Here is a 20712-nt window from a genome sequence, read left to right as displayed (position 1 = left end):
TTTAAAACTCTGTTAACTGACTACTTTTTTGTGGCATAAGCAATACGTATGCATATAAGCAGAGCCACTGCTTTACTCTAAAGCAAAATTGTGATTGAAGTTTTTTTCTTTTATTTGCATGCAGCATACATGTGTATGAGTTTTGTTAATAGATGAGTCTCACTTAACATTTGATTTAATATGAATCCTCCTGCCAGATAAGTTATGTGTGTTTTTCTTCATGAACCCTGGGCAGTTGTAAATTAGGGCAATATGAAGTTGAAATTGCTTCTAACTGCTGCTGTAAATCCTTAGCATTTTCAGTCCTTTTGTCAGTGCCTGTTCTTAGAACAAATAGGAACTGTTTGTGAGGAAAAATGTCACATCATTTCTTCTTGCTAGGATGAGCAACTGTTCCTCTGCTTGATATATTTTTCTCCAACCTCCTAGTGAGATAAATCCCATAACCGCTTATACCAGAATGCCTGGATGTTTTTAAGAGATGTTGCTGTATTAAGTAATTACATTTCAGCCTTCTTTGCCTTCATTAGCACCTGAATTAGAAGAAGTAAAAGAATCACAGGAAAAGATAAATGGCTGCTGACAACTTAAAAATTAAAAATGGCTGTCTCATCAGTTATAAGTTATTTGTGAGGAGGACTAAGGATTCTCCTGAGGTTCTGGAAAGCCCTTAAGACTTGGCTCTGTTCCCAGGCCTGGGGTTAATGCATTTGTGTGTTTTTATTGTTACAGCTGTTTTTAGTCTGGGTTGTGTATGCAGTGCTCCTGAAAGGAGGTTCAGGAAGATACAGCCATTTTGAATAAGCCCCTGTGAGTCAGGACAAATAGAATCTATTTACTTTTATGTTTTTAATATATTTTAACTGTGTGTTTGGAATTTGTAAGCTGCCCAGGGTCTACTAGAGTGGGCAAAGATAACTAATTTAATTAACTAATAGATGATGATGATGATGATGATGATGGCCCATGTGGATAAAAGTACGAAATTATTGATCTTCAATAGGGCAAAACAGGAATAGAAAAGTTTGTGTGATGGCATGTTGCCAATCAAGAGATACCTGAGAATCTGCTTTGCTGTTACTTTTTGTTTTTTTTAGATTTTTTTTTTATCCTGCCTTTATTTTTTATAAATAATTCAGTGTGGTGAACATACCTAGTACTCCTTCCTCCTCCTATTTTCCTCACCACAACAACAACCCTTTGAGGTGAGTTGGGCTGAGAGAGATTGACTGGCCCAAGGTCACCCAGCCGGCTTTCATGCCTAAGGCGGGACTGGAACTCACAGTCTCCTGGTTTCTAGTCTGGTGCCTTATCCACTTTTATAACAAGAAAACATGCTCTTTTTCTAACTATCGTATCTTTACATGGTGATTTTTTGGGATGTATTTTGGATGTATTGTGGAATTGGACTGGAGGAGGTTGATTTTCTCCTAAGTTCAGATAGGTAATTGATGACCTGTTCATTCAATTCAATTCAATTCAATTCAATTGATTTTATTACGGTCACTGACCAGTACAGACCTGTTCATTCAATATGGCAATTTGAGGGTTATTACAATAGATGTGTATGATTCTGACAGCTCAGGATGAATACTGAATCAGAATATTGGCTGACTTGCTTTTGCTGCCTTTTGTTTGGTAATCCCTTCCAACCAGCATCTTGAAAAAAAGAAATAACTGTCAGCATAAAACTCATGCTTCTCATACAGATAGTCCTCGATTTACGTCCATTTGTTCAGTGATCAAAGTTACAGCGGTGCTGAAAAAATGGATGTACGACCGATCCCCAAAGTTCCAGCCATTGCAGCACCCCTGCAGTCACGTGATTGTGATACAGGTGCTTGGGTGCCCAGCTCACGATTACGATGTTACAGGGAGCCATGGTCAAGTGATCACCATTTGCAACCTTCCCTGCCAGCGTCCCACAAGCAAAGTCAGTTGCTTCCCACAAGCAAAGTCAATGTGGAAGCTGGCAGCAAAGGTCTCAAGTCACTCTGGTAAATCACTCCAGCCTGCAGCACCCCCCCCCCCCCGCCTGCCCGCAGCCTCCGCTGGCCCTCACAGGCCCTCACAGGCCCTCCCTGGCTTCCCCCAAATCACATTCAGCCTGCCCTGGGCCTCCCAAGCCCTCCCGGGCCTCCCTCAACTTACATGTGGCCTGCCCTGGGCCTCCCAAGCTCTCCCTGGCCTCCCTTGACTTGTGTGGCCTGCGCTGGGCCTCTCAAGCTCTCCCTGGCCTCCCACATCCCCTGCAGCACCCCTGTGCTCCTTTCCTGTGCTCCTTTCCTGGGATTCCTGCTGCTTCCTGCATCTATGCATCAGGGTTACGATGTCAACCGGGTCTGCCAAGATTGCCATTGCTATGCTATGCAGTCACATAAGGTTGCGCTTTACGACTGCACTGCTTAGTGATGGCAATCCCAGTCCCACCTGTAGGAGATTGTAGTTTCCTTCTCCAAAATAAAGCATTTGTCTAGCTGTGGGGTATGGGGAACTAGTTGAAAAAAGATTAGAAGAGGAGGCAAGTTGCAAACTCCAGGTTTGTCTCTGCTTGAAGAAGAGAGGTAAACCCTTCTCAGAGTTTGGCTGGGCTCTTTGAATGTTACCCACCCTTATATTCTTTTGGGATACCAGCACAGCTCCAGATTGCAAAGAATGTTCTTTTATTTTATGTAACCATCATTCCATGTTATCTTTTTTCCTATATTTAATTTTACTCATATTTGGTGGGAAATGGTGGAGTCTTTGGGGAGCATTGAATTTCTGCTCTGAACTTTTACATCTTTATTCAGGATACAGGCAGAGGGCTCTGTTTAACAGGTAAAGATAAGGAAGTTTGGGTGGAATTATTTTTCTTATATTCCTTGGTCTTCACACATCTATCTGCTTATTTTTGGCTTATACTTTAAAGATTGCAGCTGAGGTACTGTACATAAGGAAAAAAGCCTGCCAAGGCCTTTATTTCTCCAGAAACTCTGGAGAAGAGCCTGCTAAAGAGCTCTTTTGCCTGCAACTCTATTAAAAAATAAAATAAAATTATCTGACAGTGGGAAATGCTTCCTTCTGGCTAGTGCGGGAGTCCAGACACTTGCCTCCATCAGCCTATATGACTCTCTTGTTTCACCATCTAACACTACACCAAATTGATAACTTCAGAAACTGATTTTTTTTTCCCTGGCTAGACCTAGCATGACTTAATGCATATCTGCTGTTTCATTCTTATTTTGCCAGCCTGATGAAGATCTGTTCAATCCAGACTATGTGGAAGTTGATAGAATCTTAGAAGTGGCTCACACGAAGGACTCCGAAACTGGGGAGGTAGATGTTGTTCTCAGCATGATTATTATTTGCAATTCACACTCCCCACTCTCTTGAGTTTCATGGCTGACCTCAGTCTGAGAAGCAGAGGGAGCTTCTTAGCAAAACACAGTGATAGTTTCCCCCCCCCACCATCTGTCTCTTAATTGCCAAGAGTTTTTCAGCATAGTAATTGCGGAAGTCCATGCAGTTTGTCCTGCTGACTCAGCAAGCTTAGTGCTGGAAATAAGAGATTCAAATGTAGCAATTGTCTGAGTCCAGGACAGAGTTTCTGCAGGACACAAACAGCTTTTCTCAAGATTTACAGTTAAGGCTGAAATACAGTCTGGACAAGACAAATGTTTGAGAGCTTTGCAGTCATGTGTGTATTTAAATTGCAAGTTTAATAAACAGACTCCTTTTTTTTCTTAACTACCCATACTCAAAATATATCCTAGAAAGGTACTTTTCCTTTGAACTGCACAGCTACCATGGAAAGGATATAGTGCCTTGTAGCTTTGGTCCAGAGTTGGTAGTTCAGCACAACCTATGGTGTTCTGCTTCATGGAAAAGCCGTAGCTTAGTGACAGAGTTCAGGCAGAGCTCACTCCAAGCTTGAGGGGTGAGTTCCTCAACTGGCTTGAAAAAACTCAGATTATTTTGATTTCTCATACTTCAGAGCTGGGGTCCACAATGTGGCACCCTTGGGTATCATCCTTGGCATCCTTCAGCCTCCAAGCCCCATCTCACTGAGAATGGAGTAAAGTAGTACCAACTTTGTAAATGGGCAAGCTCTAACCTCCCTCATGGCAATGATGGTGTCTATAACATGCTCACCACATTTTAAATGGGCCCACTAGTGAGAAAGCCATGGCATTCCTGTTCCAAAGTGATACTAGAGAGGAGGGTGGTTTGATTTAGCTAACTCTCACTCTGTCTCTAACCCTGGCGTAGCTCAAAAGGCCAGACAAAAAAACTTAGGAAGTCTTACAAGTAACCCCTGTGGGGATGCTGTATCCCTGCAGTTGTCAAATTTATTAGGTGTCAACACTATCTCATCATACATTTTGCAGGCAGAAAACCCCAGGTCCATTTGGGTTGGGTAGGCATACCACATCTGGACTGCAAAAATCCAGATGACTATTAGATGACTATTAGATTTGACTGTGTGGACCATAACAAATTGTGGCAAGTTCTTAGCAGTATGGGGATACCAAGTCATCTTGTATGCCTCCTGAGGAATCTGTATAACAACCAAGTAGCAACGGTAAGAACACGCCAAGGAACAACGGACTGGTTTAAGATTGGGAAAGGAGTACGGCAGGGTTGTATATTCTCACCCTACTTATTCAACTTGTACGCAGAACACATCATGCGACGTGCTGGGCTTGAGGAATCCAAGGCTGGAGTTAAAATTGCTGGAAGAAACATTAACAATCTCAGATATTGTCATGATTACGGTTGCGATGCTTGTGACATCGCAACGGCTCGCATGACAATGCAGGGAAATGGGTACCAGGAGGATTAAGGGAAAAGGCAACTAGCTAACAAAAGAGAGCAACAGGTGCTGGCAACAAAGTATCAACTCTAGCCAAAGGCGTGGAAGAGAGATACAATGTTGCAAAGAAGGTAACTGACAAGACCAGCGTGCTCCACTCACTCTCAGCTTTTCTAAAAGGCATGCACTCTGTTCTATCAATAAAGCCAGAACCTAAGCCCACGCTAGTGTCTGTGTCTTTACTGGTTAGCAGGCAGAGCCTGACATAAAGCTGAGAGTCACCAAATCAAAGTCGCCAAGCTCCACCGGATGAAAATTTTTCCGCGGGAGAGACCAACTGGCGAAAAACAGAACCGGGGACAGCGATGGAGCCAGCACTTCACACCAGAGGCGTGAAGGACGGCCCGCAAGAGGCAGAGGCGACCCGACAGCTGCTGGAGGCGGCGCACCCAAAAGGGGACACGGACACCCTCCCTGCCCACACCACACCCCAGTTCCAGATCTGGAGCTCCAACCCAGACGGGAGAAACCCGATGGAAGACGAAGTCGGGGACCAGCAACTCCTCACTTGGGCCGGCAGAGCAGGACCCTGGACAGGAACACCCTACTCCACCTGGAGGCTCCGCTACCCCCAAACGCCCGAGCAGGAAGGCGCAAGACTACAGACCGGACAGCATCGGGCAGCACCGACGTTGGACGACCAGGGCACGCCAGACAGGGTCACGGCCCTGGAAGCCAGGGTACGAGACCTGGAACACCTGCTCCAGTCCCCGACATCGGCAGACCGGGCACGCCAGACAAGGACACGGCCCTGGAAGCCAAGGTACAAGACCTGGAACATATGCTCCAGTCCCTGGCAACGATCGTAGGCGAGCGCTCCAAGACTGAGGCGTCACAGGGGGCAAGAGGGGATCGGGGCACCATACCCACCCCAACAACCCCGAGCGGAAGGGGCTAAGCACGAGACTCTGTCGCAGGGCTTCGTGGCCCCAGGCCAGTGGGAGCCATCCCTCACCACCCACAGGTAGGGGTCCCACAAATTGGGAGGTTCGCCAAAAACTTCCCCGTACAATTTGACGGGAACCCTACGAAACTGTCCTTCTTTCTAACAAATGCGAGGGACTACATGGCGCAATACGGCCATTGCTTCAGCGCAGAAGCCGCTAAAATCTCGGCAGTGGCCACCAAGCTCCAAGACAGGGCTGTGGACTGGTACGTGCAGATGTCTGAGTCCGGAGCCCCAGCCTTGGCCAATTTCCATGACTTCCTAGCCGAGCTGAAGCATTACTTTGAGGACCCCCTGGCAAAGGAAAGGGCCAAGTGCACACTTCAAGCGCTGCGCCAGGGAAGAAAAACGGTGGCCGACTACGCCCTTGAGTTCAAGGTCCTCGCAGGCAAAATCACGGAATGGTCTGAGGCCACCCTGATCGACATGTTCAAGTGTGGCCTCAACCGGGAGGTGCTACAATGGGCACTCTACAAGGACAACGCAGCCTCCCTTCACGGGTGGATTTGCCTAGTCGGAAAAGCAGAGCACGCTCAGCGCACGTTCCTACTCGCAACCGCAGATGACAAAATCCCTCCCAGCACCAGAGGACCAGTCCCACAGTCGGACCCGACCTGGCACGCAGACCAACAACAGAGGCTTGCCCGCGGGCAGTGTACCAGGTGTGGGAAGACGGGCCACCGAGCAGCGGACTGTTCCAAAAACAGGACAACGGATCGCCCGCCCAGATCCACACCGAAGACGCCGCACAAGCCATCCAACCCCCCCAGACGCCTGACAGGAGCGTTAGCAACCCGGGACGAGGACGCGGACGCTTACCTCGCAGGGGACGCGATCGACATCCAAGAACAGCCGGCGGAAAATGCTTCCCACCTGCTCTAAGCAGCGCCGCTGGGTAGGTGGTGAAGAAGGGGCGCAACAACCCCAGGGTGAGTGACGATTGCTCCATCCTGGCAGGGACAATTAAACTCTCTTATGGCCCTAGAGCCATTGCGGTCGAAGCTCTGGTGGATTCTGGGTGCTCCAGAAATCTGATCTACCCGAACATTGTCGCCGCACTCAAACTGCCTTGTTCCCCCCCCCTAAACCGCTGGCATTCCAACAACTAGACGGCTCTACAGCGGGCGGGGGGGGGGGAACGGGACCAGCCACCCAGAGGACCGGAAAGGTCACCCTGACAATGGGCACCCACAAGGAATCCATAAACTTTGTGGTAACCCAGATAGGGAAACCCATAGTAGTGCTGGGGATCCCCTGGCTAGCACGCCACAACCCACACATAGATTGGAGGACACGCTCTATCAAGTTCAAAGACGGGGTCTACCAGGCACCGACACCGGAAAAACCATCTACTCCGACAGTGGGGAGGGCAGAAGTCGACCATACCCATGACCCCCCCCCCCAAAGGACTGCCGGAGCAATATGCAGACTTTGCAGATGTCTTCGGAGAAGAGGAGGTGGACCAATTACCCCCCCCACCGCAAGACGGACTGCACAATTGAACTGCTCCCAGACGTCCCATTACCCAAGCCCAAGATCTACCCCATGACCCAGAGAGAATTAGCGGCGCTGCGGGAATTCTTGGACAAAAACCTCTCCAGGGGCTTCATAGAACCAGCGAACTCGCCGGTTGGAGCACCCGTCCTATTTCGAGAAAAAGGACGGCACCCTGAGACTATGCACCGATTACCGCAGATTAAATTCCGCTTCCCTATCCAACAAATACCCCCTACCCCTCGTAAAGGACATGCTAGCACACCTGTCTAAGGGCAGGGTGTTCTCCAAACTCGACCTCCGCGAGGCGTATTACAGAATCCGCATCAGGGAGGGGGACGAGTGGAAAACGGCATTCAACTGCCCCTTGGGCTCCTTCCAATACAAGGTACTGCCATTCGGTCTTGCAGGGGCCACGGGGGTCTTCATGCAACTGATCACCTATTCAAGGGCGTGCTGGTGTACCTGGATGATGTCCTCATCTACATGAGGATGCAGAGGGAACACGAGAGGTTAGTGAGGCAAGTCCTCACTAAGCTCCGGAAAGCCAAACTCTATGCTAAGTTGTCCAAGTGCGAATTCCACAAGTCGCGCTTGGACTACCTAGGGTACAGAATCTCTGACAAAGGCGTAGAGATGGACCCCATGAAGGTTCAGGCAGTTTTGAGCTGGGAACGCCCACGCACCAGGCGCCAGCTTCAAAGCTTCCTTGGGTTCTCGAATTTCTATAGGTCCTTCGCGAGGGGGTTCACGGAAATCGCCCTACCCTTAACGGATTTGCTCAAGACCAAAGGCGTCGGGGAGACGCGCGAGGTAAAAAACCCAGGGGCCGTACTTAATTGGACTCCTGCCGTCAAACCGCGTTTGACAGGCTAAAAGCGCTATTCACAGCGGAGTCAATTCTAGCTCACCCGGACCCCGAACGGCCTTTTGTGGTGCAGGTGGACGCCTCTGACTTCTCAATAGGCGCCATCCTGCTGCAAAAGGATTCCACTGGAATCCTGAAGCCATGCACCTATCTCTCGAAATTCTCGGAGACAGAGAGGCGCTGGCACGTGTGGGAAAAGGAAGCGTTTGCAGTTAAAGCAGCACTGGAGGCTTGGCATTAAAATCTGACCCCTGGCTCCTCGCCAACCCCAACAAGGTCACTATGGACCAGGACCTCGCATGGGCGGAGGGAAGGTTATATGTACTCGACTCACAATGGCAGGCGATTCTCAACAGATCGCGTGACAGCAAACAGGCTGGTCACTTCGGGTTCTTGAAAACCCTACACCTGACTCGGAGACAGTTTTGGTGGCCCTCGCTGAGGAAGGACGTCAAGACGTATGTGGCGTCCTGCCCAGTGTGCGCCATGGCCAAGCGACCGGCTGGCAAACCCCAGGGGCTGCTGCAACCCGTGGCTGAACCCTCCCGCCCTTGGGATGAAATTTCAATGGACTTCATAGTCGACTTACCGCCCAGCCAAAAGAAAACGGTCATTTGGGTGGTAAAAGACTACTTTTCAAAACACACACATTTTATCCCCTGCGCCTCGATCCCGTCAGCCCAACAGCTGGTGAAACTGTTCCTAGTCCACGTGTACTGCCTACACGGCTGCCCCTCCCGCTTGGTGACCGATAGGGGCACACAATTTACCTCGAGGTTTTCGTGGGCTTTTTTGAAACTGATAGGTACCCAGCAAGCCCTGTCAACCTCCTGGCATCCCCAGACGGATGGATCCACAGAGATCCTTAATGCCACACTGGAGCAATTCCTCCACTCCTACATAAACTATCACCAAGATGACTGGGTGGACCTCCTCCCATTTGCAGAGGTCGCATACAACAACGCGATACACCAAAGCACGGGAAAAAACCCCTTTGGGGTAGTGTCGGGTCGGGAGTTCGTCTCCATCCCTGAACTACCTCAGCCTCCGTCCCCAACAGTGGGCGCCTGTGATTGGGGTGAGAAACTCGCAGATTCCTGGCCAGTCATCAAGGACGCGCTTAAAGAGGCACAAATGGCTTACAAATTACAAGCGGACAGACACCGGCGCCAGCAACCAACATTTCAGGTGGGGGACATGGTCTATCTATCCACCAGATTCATAAAATCGCCGCAACCGTCGAAGAAGCTGGCCCCCAAGTTTATTGGACCATTCCAGGTGACACAAATCGTGAACCCAGTCATGGTGCGCTTGGACCTGCCCCATAATTTAAAGAGACTGCACCCGGTATTTCACTGCAGCTTACTCAAGCCGGCAAGTGATCCCTCCCGGTGGCACCCACGCACGCCCCCCCACTCCACCAGTGATGATAGACGGGCAGCAGCACTTCGAAGTGAAGGAGGTACTTGACTCGCGCAAGCAGCGGGGCTCCCTCCAATACCTCGTAAAGTGGAAACACTTTCCACACCCTGAGTGGGTTGCTGCCCGTGACGTCCAGGCCCCCGACCTGATCCGCATATTCCATACCGCCTACCCCTCCAAACCCGCGGCTTAACCTTCTCAAAGGGGGGCGGTATGTCATGATCACCGTTGTGATGCTTGTGACATCGCAACGGCTCGCATGACAATGCAGGGAAATGGGTACCGGGCGGATTAAGGGAAAAGGCAACTAGCTAACAAAAGAGAGCAACAGGTGCTGGCAACAAAGTATCAACTCTAGCCGGAGGCGTGGAAGAGAGAGATACAGTGTTGCAAAGAAGGTAATGGACAAGACCAGACCATGCGGCGCGCCCGAGCTGTCAAAGAGATTACGAACCTGATCGCCCGGCAATGAACCATCACCGGCCAGGGAAGCAATTAAGGAAACGCCCGGAGCACAGGAGGGGCTCCACGACCCCTCACCTACCGGCAACGGAACCGATGGGGCTCGGGGCGCACCCGAAGTAAGAAGGGGTGGAGCGCTGACCGGCGCGGGCTATTTAAATCCCGTTCCGGTGCGCTCCACTCACTCTCAGCTTTTCTAAAAGGCATGCACTATGTTCTATCAATAAAGCCAGAACCTAAGCCCACGCTAGTGTCTGTATCTTTACTGGTTAGCAGGCAGAGCTTGACAGATATGCAGATGATACCACTCTGATGGCTGAAAGTGAAGGGGAACCGAGGAGCTGTATGATGAAGGTGGAGAAGAAAGTGCAAAAGCTGGCTTGCAGCTAAACCTCAAAAAAACCAAGATTATGGCAACCAGCTTGATTGATAACTGGCAAATAGAGGGAGAAAACATAGAGGCAGTGAAAGACTTTGTATTGCTAGGTGCGAAGATCTCAATAAAATAAGAGCAGAGGGATCACACTGACAACAAAGGTCCACATAGTTAAAGCAATGGTGTTCCCCGTAGTAACATATGGCTGCGAGAGCTGGACCATAAGGAAGGCTGAGGGAAGGAAGATAGATGCCTTGGAACTGTGGTGTTGGAGGAAAATTCTGAGAGTGCCTTGGACTGCAAGAAGATCAAGCCAATCCATACTCCAGGAGATAAAGCCAGACTGCTCACTTGAGGGAATGATATTAAAGGCAAAACTGAAATACTTTGGCCACATAATGAGAAGACAGGACACCCTGGAGAAGATGCTGATGCTAGGGAGAGTGGAAGGCAAAAGGAAGAGGGGCCGACCAAGGGCAAAATGGATGGATGATATTCTTGAGGTGACAGACTCGTCCCTGGGGGAGCTGGGGGTATTGACGACCGACAGGAAGTTCTGGCGTGTGCTGGTCCATGAAGTCACGAAGAGTCAGAAGCGACTGAACGAATAAACAACAACATTAGATGGTAGCTTAAAAATTTGTGTGTCTTTTTGTTCCCACTTTTAGTTACCAGTTGCATTTTTTGCAACCCAGCTATCGTAGCTTTAGCATTACGAAAGGCTCCTGGTATGAAACTTAAAGAGTCTCTGCCAGTCAGTATAGGCAATACATAGCAATAAAACAGCTTCCAGTATTCCTGTGCCTAAAAAAATGAATGGAATCAACATAAGGTCTATATAATTTCTCCTTTTTGCCAAAAGCAAATGTTAGAAGACTATTAGAGATGCTTCCTACTTTTTAACACACACCCTAACCCTTGGTTTAATTGGTTTAATTCTTAAAGTTTAACTAGGTATTAATGATAAAACATTTTACAGTTTTCATTCCACATTTGGAATTGTGTGATCATGAATGTTTATACAGCGATAAGAAAATATTCTTCTATTAGTAACACAAAAGCTAGAAATGAAGCATAGAGATAATTTCTAAATGGTGAGGAAGTTCTAAATTTTGCTTATACTTCTCCCCCCTTCCCCATGTACTTGTTTAATTATAGACACCAGTGTACATGCTCACAAAAACTAGAGATAAGTGAAAGACTATTGATGTTAAATCATCCTTCTCTTCCAGGGTCTGTGGAATTGCTGTGGAACATCCATATGTTTGGAAATTTGCATTTGTGTTCCCTGCCTTTCATCCTAAATCAATTATTCTCATTAGAAAAAAAAGAATTGGAGATAAAACAAAGGTTACTGATTAACAAATGATGACTTCATGATTTTACCATAATAAAACATTCATAGTAAAAGGTCCGCTTGGAAGTTAATGTAATTGTCTTCCACTCATTTGTGAAGCAAGATAGAGGTTTATACCTCAGAAGCATTACTGTGATAGCTGGTTCTAAAGTTGTGTCAATGATTTTATCAATCAGGATTTCACCCCTGCATATATCATGTGTTTCAGCTTGTCAAATTATCTTGCCAAGGTTTATCCTTCATCTTGATTTTTTCCAGATTATGTTTCCTCAAAGAATTCCATTCTTTGTCACTTCTGTTGTGAGCCCTCATTGCATCTCTTTGTGTTGTTCCTGGATTGCAGGAGGTGACTCACTACCTGGTAAAGTGGTGCTCCTTACCTTATGAAGAAAGTACTTGGGAGCTTGAGGAGGATGTTGATCCTGGGAAGATTAAAGAGTTTGAATTCCTCCAAATTCCACCAGAAGTTAAATCCTTGGTAAAAAATAAATTAAGCGTTGATTTTTATGGGGGAAAGAACTGATAGTTATGAGTGAAATAATCATTAATTAAATAATGATGTGGTCCAACACTATTTCCTCTTTCAAAGCTGTTTATTTGACAATCTTTTTAAAACTTGCTATTCTTTCCTGTGTCTTTCCCCGGTACTTAAACTGAGACCATTCAGCATTGAGCATTGGCTCTCCTCTCTTGTCTTCGCTCAGAAGCCTTTGCCATTTGTACCCTGCCAGTCAGAGTGCAAAGTAAAGGGAGAAATCATATTTTTTAAGTTGAAGACAGCATCCCATGTTGTTCATGGAAATACCAATCTGTTTCTCAGTGCCTTAAACAGAAGAATTTGCACACCACTTAGGCTGCAGTCCTGTGGGATTTTTCCCTGAAAGTTCTACTCAACTGTCTTCCAAATAAACAAACATACAATTGTATTGTTTGTCCTTTTCAAATTAATCCTTGTTCTCAAAATACTTGATATAAGAACATATTTTTCTTATACTTTAGGAAGTATATTTTTGTCACTGAGATAATGATTGGCAATTAGATATATTTTATGTAAGTTTGTATGTGTATTTGCTGGAGGCTCAAGAAATATGTTTAAGTAAGGGCAATGAAAAGAAGGTATTTTAAATTATATAATTCTGCTGTCTTATATAGATCTTTTGGGTATTGGATTCCCAAAGTTTTGGTTAAAAAGCTGCCCCCAGCACCCCCCGCCCCCGGTCTCTGATTTTTAATATACTTTTATTCATAAGCTATGATTTATATCCAAATTGTATGTTCTTTTGATGCTGTTTCATCATGTACTTTGCAAAAGATAGTAATATTTATTTTTGTTTTCTCCCACAACATTATGATCTGAATTATATGAATGCCTCTGATATTGATTGGTGTTTTGTTCTATCATGGGGAAATTTATGGGAGCAGATATCAAGGGTGTGTTCTGGCCAAAATTAGGAAAGAAAACCAAGCTTCCTCAGGATCCCTAGGTCTTAATTAACTTTGTTTGGTATTCCATTTGGGGAATGAGAAACTTGTTTCTGCCCTGGGAAAGACTTACGTTGGAATGCTGCCCTTATCTTTTTGATTAATAACTATTACTGCTAATCAATTTCCAATATCCAAAATATTTTATAAACAGTGACCTATAAAATTATACAGTTGGATGAGATCATGTACATCAATACCCTGCTTTATGATAGAACCCAGATTAGAGCATTCACAACAAATTGTCATTTCCCAAGACAAATGTATAAATACTAATTAAAATTAATAATAAAGTAAATGCTAAAATAATCTGGCAAATGCCTGGTGAAAGTAATGCATTTTTACAAATTTCCTAGATATTGAAAGCTGGGAGCCAAATGCAACTACCAAGGGAATGTTTCTCTTAGGCAGGACAGAACCCTCTCCCACGTGCTAGAAAGATAAAAATCTAATACTAGGGGCCTCTTCTAAAGATTCTTTCCTGTAGATTTTAACAAATGGATGCCTTTGTAATGAGAGGTAGTCAGATCCTAAGCCATTTAGGACTTTAAAGGCTGCTGCCAACATCTTAAAATTGTGCCTTCTAAACAATTAGCAACCAGTGCAGATCTTTCAGTACGTGTATAATATGATTCCTGTACCTTGTACCAATTACCAGTCTGACTGTTATATTTTTCATTAATTGTAAGGTCCAAACTCTTTAAAGATAGCCCACGTGGAGTCTGTTGTTTTGATGCAGCCTAAAACTACATTTGCTTTTTTTTTTCCAGCCACATCACATTCTGATTTATGTTCCATTTGTAGTCCATTTGCAGCTATTATTCCAAAATATTTTTCACAAGTTCATTTACCAAGTCAGGTATTCACTGTTCACTACCTGTGCATTTGATTTCTACTTCCTATGTGTATAACTTTGCATTTGTCTCTATTACATGTAATTTATTATTTTCAGACTATTTCTCTAACTTATCAGAATTTCATTTCTGTCTCTACCTATTAGAAAATGGAGTGAATGTTTATCAGATTTGCCATGTAATCTGCAAATCTGATAAGCATTTACTCCATCTTCTTATCCAAGTCAGTATTAAGGATGTTGAACTATACAGGGCTGAGAATAGAACCTTGTCAAATCCTAGTCAATACAATCCTTCCAGTTTGATGAGGAACTATTTATTAGCATTCTTTGAGTATGATTTTCAAGCCAGTGATGTATTCACTTAATTATCATGCATCCAACTCATAGCTTGCTAATCAGAATGTATTGGTGTACTGGTACAAATGCTTTGCTGAAATGTAACATTTGTTTGTTTGTTTATTGCATTTGCACCCCACAGTACTGCCATAGGACTTGCATTGGTTTCCTAATAATATAAACATTAAAATAGTGATAATTCAATAAAGACAAACATACAAACCAAAATTCCAAAAACCAATCCAGCAGACTAGTTCAAAAGATGACTACATCTGGAAGGTGTCTAAAATTGGGGCTTGGCTAATTTCCAGTGGGAGGCCATTTCAGAAGCCTAACGCTAAGCCAATATGTCCATTGGCCTAAACAGGTCAGGGACTTTTGTGGTCACTACAGCATCTCCCCCCCCTCCGCCTTTTTCAAAAAGGTCACACTGAGAATTAGTTAGCAGTTAAAATTATTTTTTTAGAGCCAGTTTGGTGTAGTAGTTAAGGCATCAGGCTAGAAACCGGGAGACCATGAGTTCTAGTGCTGCCTTGGGCATGAAGCCAGCTGAGTGATCTTGGGCCAGTCACTCTCTCTCGGCCCTAGGAAGGAGACAGTGGCAAACCACTTCCGAAAAACCTTGCCAAGAAAACTGCAAGGACTTGTCCAGGCAGGCTTTGAGAATTGGTCATGATTGAATGGATTTAAAAAAAAAAAATCAATTTTAGAAACAACTTCACCAGAATAAATTCATTCTTTATGTTATTTCTATCTTCCCCGCCAGGAGCGTCCTGCCTCTGAGTCCTGGCAAAAGTTAGAGAAGTCTCGGGACTATAAGAACAACAATCAGTTGCGGGAATACCAGCTGGAGGGAATGAATTGGCTGCTTTTTAACTGGTATAACAGGTGAGTTGCAGATAGCACAGAGGCATTCCAAGTGGGCATAATAATATGAAAAATTATTCCTGAGGTCCTGGGGGAGTTGTTTCTGTTTTGCTTTTCCAATTGCATTCTGGATGACACTGTGTGTGTTTGTGCGTACATGCACATCTTTACATACACCTTTAAACTATTTTAACAATGTAGGAGAATTATGTGTGGAAGTTGGAAACATGCAACATGGGAAGTTAACCCAGCACTACATGCAGATATGTTGCTATAGCTCTTTAGGCCTACGATATTTACGTGAGAAGAAGATATTTACCTTGAGTTTAATGCACTTCTGCTCAAAGGAAGAATAGATAGAAAAAATTTTAAACACTGGTAAAACTCAGAGCTGATTAAAACTAATTCTTTGTAAAAGAAGATGTCTCATTTATAAAATTAATTGAGCTCTTGTTGGCATTTACCAACCATTTATTTTATCATACTCAAATGACCCTCACATGCAAAAGCACATTATGCACACATTACCTTCCCTCCTTTCAGCAGAAACTGCAAAAAAAAAAGGACAAAAAAGCAGGCTGGAGATGAGTTAAGGAGAAGGGATAGCTTCACTGGAAAGGGAAGGAAAGAGGAACGGGAGAACAAAACTGGATGGGAATGAGGAGAAGGAAAGAAGTAACTGGCTAGAGAAGGGAAAAATTGAGAAAGAAGCCTTGCTTAGGAACTGCGAAAGGGTTAAATTCTCAAGATGAATAAACTCTTCAAGAAAAAGCTAACTTTCCATACATGCTAATCTGTATTGTTCATTATCACAGAGTGTGGAAATAAATCCCAAGAACAAAGAAGGTTGTTTTAAATTAGGCAGAGTGAATAAAAAGATGGTTAAAAGGACTCCCATAGGTAATAACTTAGTGTCAGTATTAGTCTGCAGGGGACTTTGCCCATTGGTGAAGGAATAATTTGACCTTCCAAGGTTTGTAATGGCTGTTTGTGGCATTTCTACAGGAAAAACTGCATTCTGGCTGATGAAATGGGTTTGGGGAAGACAATCCAGTCCATTACATTCCTCTCTGAGATCTATTTGATGGGTCTTCGAGGTCCATTTCTCATCATTGCCCCACTCTCTACCATCACAAACTGGGAACGAGAGTTCCGCACTTGGACAGAGATGAATGCCATTGTGTACCATGGCAGCCAGATAAGCCGCCAGATGATCCAACAGTATGAGATGGTTTATCGGGATACACAGGTTTGTAATGCTGTATACTCTTAAGGAACTTTTTCCTGCTTCTTTTCATCCTTGGGAATATGGTCTGCAGAGTGGAGTGGGTAGAAGTGATCAAGAATGAAGCTTTTGAGCTTGTCGTGGGGTGGGGGTGGGACTAAATGTAGAGATAACAAGAAAGGCCAATTTGCCTTTGGGCATTTCTTAGCTTTGTAGCTGGTGTAATAACATCTCATCTTTGAGGGTTTGAAAATAAGGTTCAGGATGTTTCTTTGCCACTTTTAAAGTCAAACACACTACAGGTAATCCTCGAGTTACAACAGCGATTGGGACCGGGATTGCCATCGCTAAGTGAAGCGGCTGTTAAGTGAAACATCACATGACCACCCTGCTTAGTGATGGCAGTTCCAGTAGTCTCGGTAGTGGTTGTTAAGCAAATTGCCCATGGTCATTAAGCGAGACACCACATAACCATGACTTGCAACCTCCTGCCAGCTTTCCCATTGACTTTGCTTGTTGGAAACTGGCTGGGAAGGTCAGCCCTAATTGCTACCTTGGAATGTAAATTCCAACATATTTTTTATGATACCATCCTTAGGGTATTCCTCTTCCTGGGCTCTTCAAATTCCATGTAGTCATTACCACCTTTGAGATGATCCTGGCAGATTGTCCAGAGCTCAAAAAGATCCAGTGGCGTTGTGTGATTATTGATGAGGCCCATCGGCTCAAGAACAGGAACTGCAAATTACTGGAAGGACTAAAGCTCATGTGTCTGGTGAGAATTTCCCAATGTTATTGCTCTTCTGAAACAGTATAGAAATTTGGCTCTGCAGATGACAGAAACGTATGAAAGATACTGACAGGCATGTGTGCATATATGAAAACGTTACATTCACTTCTTTAGTTTTCCTTAGGTCTGTATCCAGTTGTTCAACTACTGTATACTGTATAGTGTTCCATTGTCTATGGCTTGCAAAAATGTGACAGGAAAGATTCATTATAGTTCTCTGCTAGCTAAATACTGCTTCCCATGTGTGCTTATGAGAGGCATAGAAACTGAAGATTTTTGTATGGTTTTCAACTTTAACAGAAGCTAAACTTGGTGGCCTGTGAATGCTGTTCACGGTTAAGTGGCTTGAAATGTTGAAAGGTTCCCTGTAGGAAGATTTCTGATAGCCATCTAGCTTAGCAAAATGATGTCTGTATGTTCCTTAGGTGATGATTGCTTGAGCAGAATATCTGCTGGCTTTAAAGATGTAAAAAAATAAGAAATTGTCTTCTAGAACTGAAAACAGTATTTTTGACTAACAGTATGACCTAGAGTCAAGAGAAACATTGTAGCAGCATTGTTCAGAAGTAAATCCTAATCTTGTCCTGTTCTTCCTGTAACTTTCCTATTCTGCTCTTTCCTTGAATGATGAACAGGAACACAAAGTGCTGCTGACTGGGACTCCCCTGCAGAACTCAGTGGAGGAGCTCTTCAGCCTACTGAACTTCTTGGAACCACAGCAGTTCCCATCTGAGACAGCCTTTCTAGAGGAGTTTGGGGATCTCAAAACCGAGGAGCAGGTAAACCAGCAAGTATTGCAGAAGCTATTCTCCACTGATAATTAAGAATTCATTTCTGTCATAGGAAATCCGGGTGGGGGGGTTGACAATTCCTTGCAAATGAACTTAAGTTGCCTACTGGGTCAAGAATTTGGCTACAGTGGCAAAATGGTATAGAAATAAACAAACAGTGCAAAAGAGTTGCCCAAACTATGGTATGACTATCCTTTTTTTTTGGACAAAATAGATCCTGTTAGTAGTTGTTTTTGTATTCTGATGTGCTTTTTTAAAAAAGAGAACACATTGTAGCAAACTCACACATGCATTATACACACACACATCCTCAAGTTCTTCATATACAAATATTGTCTTCCTTATCAAAACATTTCTGGTATTGTGCAACCATATTGAAAACCATTTGTAACTTACTTGCCAATGAACCTAATTCACCAAGAATTTCATTTTTCACAAACCACCAAACTTTTAGGCATGTATGTACCCCTTTCTCCAAAAGGTGCCTTTGCATGTCTGTTGGCATGTACAAGCTTTCTTGCTGAAGTGTAGCAGCAGGAAAATGAATGGAACAGTTACATGGTTTCACCCTAATATGGTTCTTAGAATTTGAGCAGTTACATATTTCCTCAATATACTAGCCCTGGCATCACTGAGAATTTTTTTTGGTGTTATTTTCTTGAATTACTGGGAAAGTGCTATATATGGTATTGATAGACTATATTTTGTAATCCTGGCAGGTGAAGAAACTCCAGTCCCTCCTGAAACCCATGATGTTGCGACGGCTGAAGGATGATGTGGAGAAGAATCTTGCACCCAAACAGGAGACCATCATTGAGGTAGAACTGACCAACATCCAGAAGAAATACTATCGAGCCATCCTGGAGAAGAATTTCAGCTTTCTGTCCAAGGGTGCTAACCAGCATAACATGCCCAACCTCATCAACACCATGATGGAGCTGCGCAAGTGCTGCAACCACCCCTACCTCATCAATGGTAAGAGGTAGGGCTGGAAGTTGGGCACTACAGCCCATTTAACCCTGTGATGGAGAATTGATGGCACTGCAATTTTCCATTTGCCCATCAGTAGTCAGGAATACTTTGCTCAGTGCAAGAGTCTCCGTTGCTGCCTTCCTATTAGTTGATGATGGTAGCATTATGATTACTTTTATTTATTTGTATTTGGGAAGCCTCAGAGCAGTAATACATTGCTATCACTCTGTGACTATTCTTACCTAAAGGACTGCTTGCTGATGAATCAAAGATGGAGAATGTTTATATGTGTGTATAGAAAAAATGTCTGTTGCCTAGAGGGATAAGAACTAGCACTTGCACCTGCTTTGCATTTCCTTTACAAAGCCTCAGTAGCAATAAGGAGCAGCACCAAAAGTTTTCTGCTGGAATGTTGTATGATGGGAGTGCTTTTCGTATTGGTTATGCAACTTAAACTCCTACTGATTTTTCCCCCTCTCTGTTTCTGGGTTAGGAGCAGAGGAAAAGATCCTAGAAGATTTCCGTAAAACCCACAACTCAGAAGCTCTTGACTTCCAGTTGCAGGCAATGATCCAGGCAGCAGGCAAGCTGGTGCTGATTGATAAGCTGCTGCCAAAGCTGATTGCAGGCGGGCACAAGGTGCTGATCTTCTCCCAGATGGTGCGCTGTCTTGATATCCTGGAGGATTATCTCATCCAGCGGCGGTCAGTACAGCCCAGGAGCTTGTACCACCAGAAAGCATCACTTGGATCAATTCTAAGCAGTTATTTGGCTATATGGTCATTAGGCTATATGCATCTTCTAGTGCATGTATATATAACATCTTCTTCTCATCCTCTGTCTTAGGTTCTTTCATCTCCTTGTTGTCTTTCTCTTTTTCTCTATGCATGCTGTTTCAACTTTACCTTTTTTCCTTTGAGGGTGAAATGTATTTTTCAAACATACATAATACATTGAAAAACATGTAGAACTGAAGTATTTCTCCTGCTATTTCTAAACATAACCTAGTTGCAAGACTGCTTTTCGAATATTGATGTCCTCAAGCATCTGTCTTTATAGGAGGAGCACTCTGCAGCTCGGAGATTAGTCAAATTAGTCAAATTAGTCATTGGAGCTGCAGGATGCTTTTTTCCCCTGAACAATTACTTGCTGGCAACATTGTCCTTTTCAAGTTGATCATGATGCAAAATCGCTAAAATAAAATTCTGCCATTATAGCAACAACCAAAGTCCTCAAGAAAAATCGGGGTTGTAGTGCTGTGGGGAAGCTGTAGGAGATTAACTTGAATGACATTGTTTTGCTCATCTCATAGAGCACTGCAGGAAGGAGAACAGCCTTGAAACACCAGTAACATTTGCTGGTCTCAGGGCATCTCCTTCTCCTATGTATGACTCTGAAGTATGAAATGTAAGCACTTTATTGCATGGCATCAAAGCATTTCACTCACATAATCTCAGTAATGATAAAAGTAGCATAACCAATTTAGTAGTATTCTCAAGTTACGGACACTAAACTCAGATTAGGAAATTTTAGTGTGCCTGAAGCTTCCACTAAGCCGGGAGCTCAGGGATGGCCACTTTAAAAATTAATTGTATTGAATTTTCAAGCTTTTA

The 20712-nt window shown here is 44.4% G+C and overlaps 1 protein-coding gene across 2 annotated transcripts in view; it reads left to right on the top strand.

The window, feature by feature from the left end:
• The window catches only part of CHD6 (chromodomain helicase DNA binding protein 6), a 109562-nt gene that overhangs the window by 35390 nt on the left and 53460 nt on the right, over positions 1-20712 (top strand). For both annotated transcript variants that reach the window (XM_063297252.1, XM_063297251.1), the window contains exons 8-15: positions 3232-3318; positions 12124-12258; positions 15221-15342; positions 16327-16570; positions 17145-17321; positions 17972-18115; positions 18847-19102; positions 19593-19803. In XM_063297252.1, coding sequence (XP_063153322.1) covers positions 3232-3318; positions 12124-12258; positions 15221-15342; positions 16327-16570; positions 17145-17321; positions 17972-18115; positions 18847-19102; positions 19593-19803 — 1376 coding nt within the window. The remainder of the gene's footprint in view (positions 1-3231; positions 3319-12123; positions 12259-15220; positions 15343-16326; positions 16571-17144; positions 17322-17971; positions 18116-18846; positions 19103-19592; positions 19804-20712) is intronic.

Source organism: Candoia aspera, chromosome 3 (genome assembly GCF_035149785.1).
Source record: "Candoia aspera isolate rCanAsp1 chromosome 3, rCanAsp1.hap2, whole genome shotgun sequence".
NCBI classification, from domain to species: domain Eukaryota; kingdom Metazoa; phylum Chordata; class Lepidosauria; order Squamata; family Boidae; genus Candoia; species Candoia aspera.
This window is presented reverse-complemented; position numbering and strand designations above follow the sequence as displayed.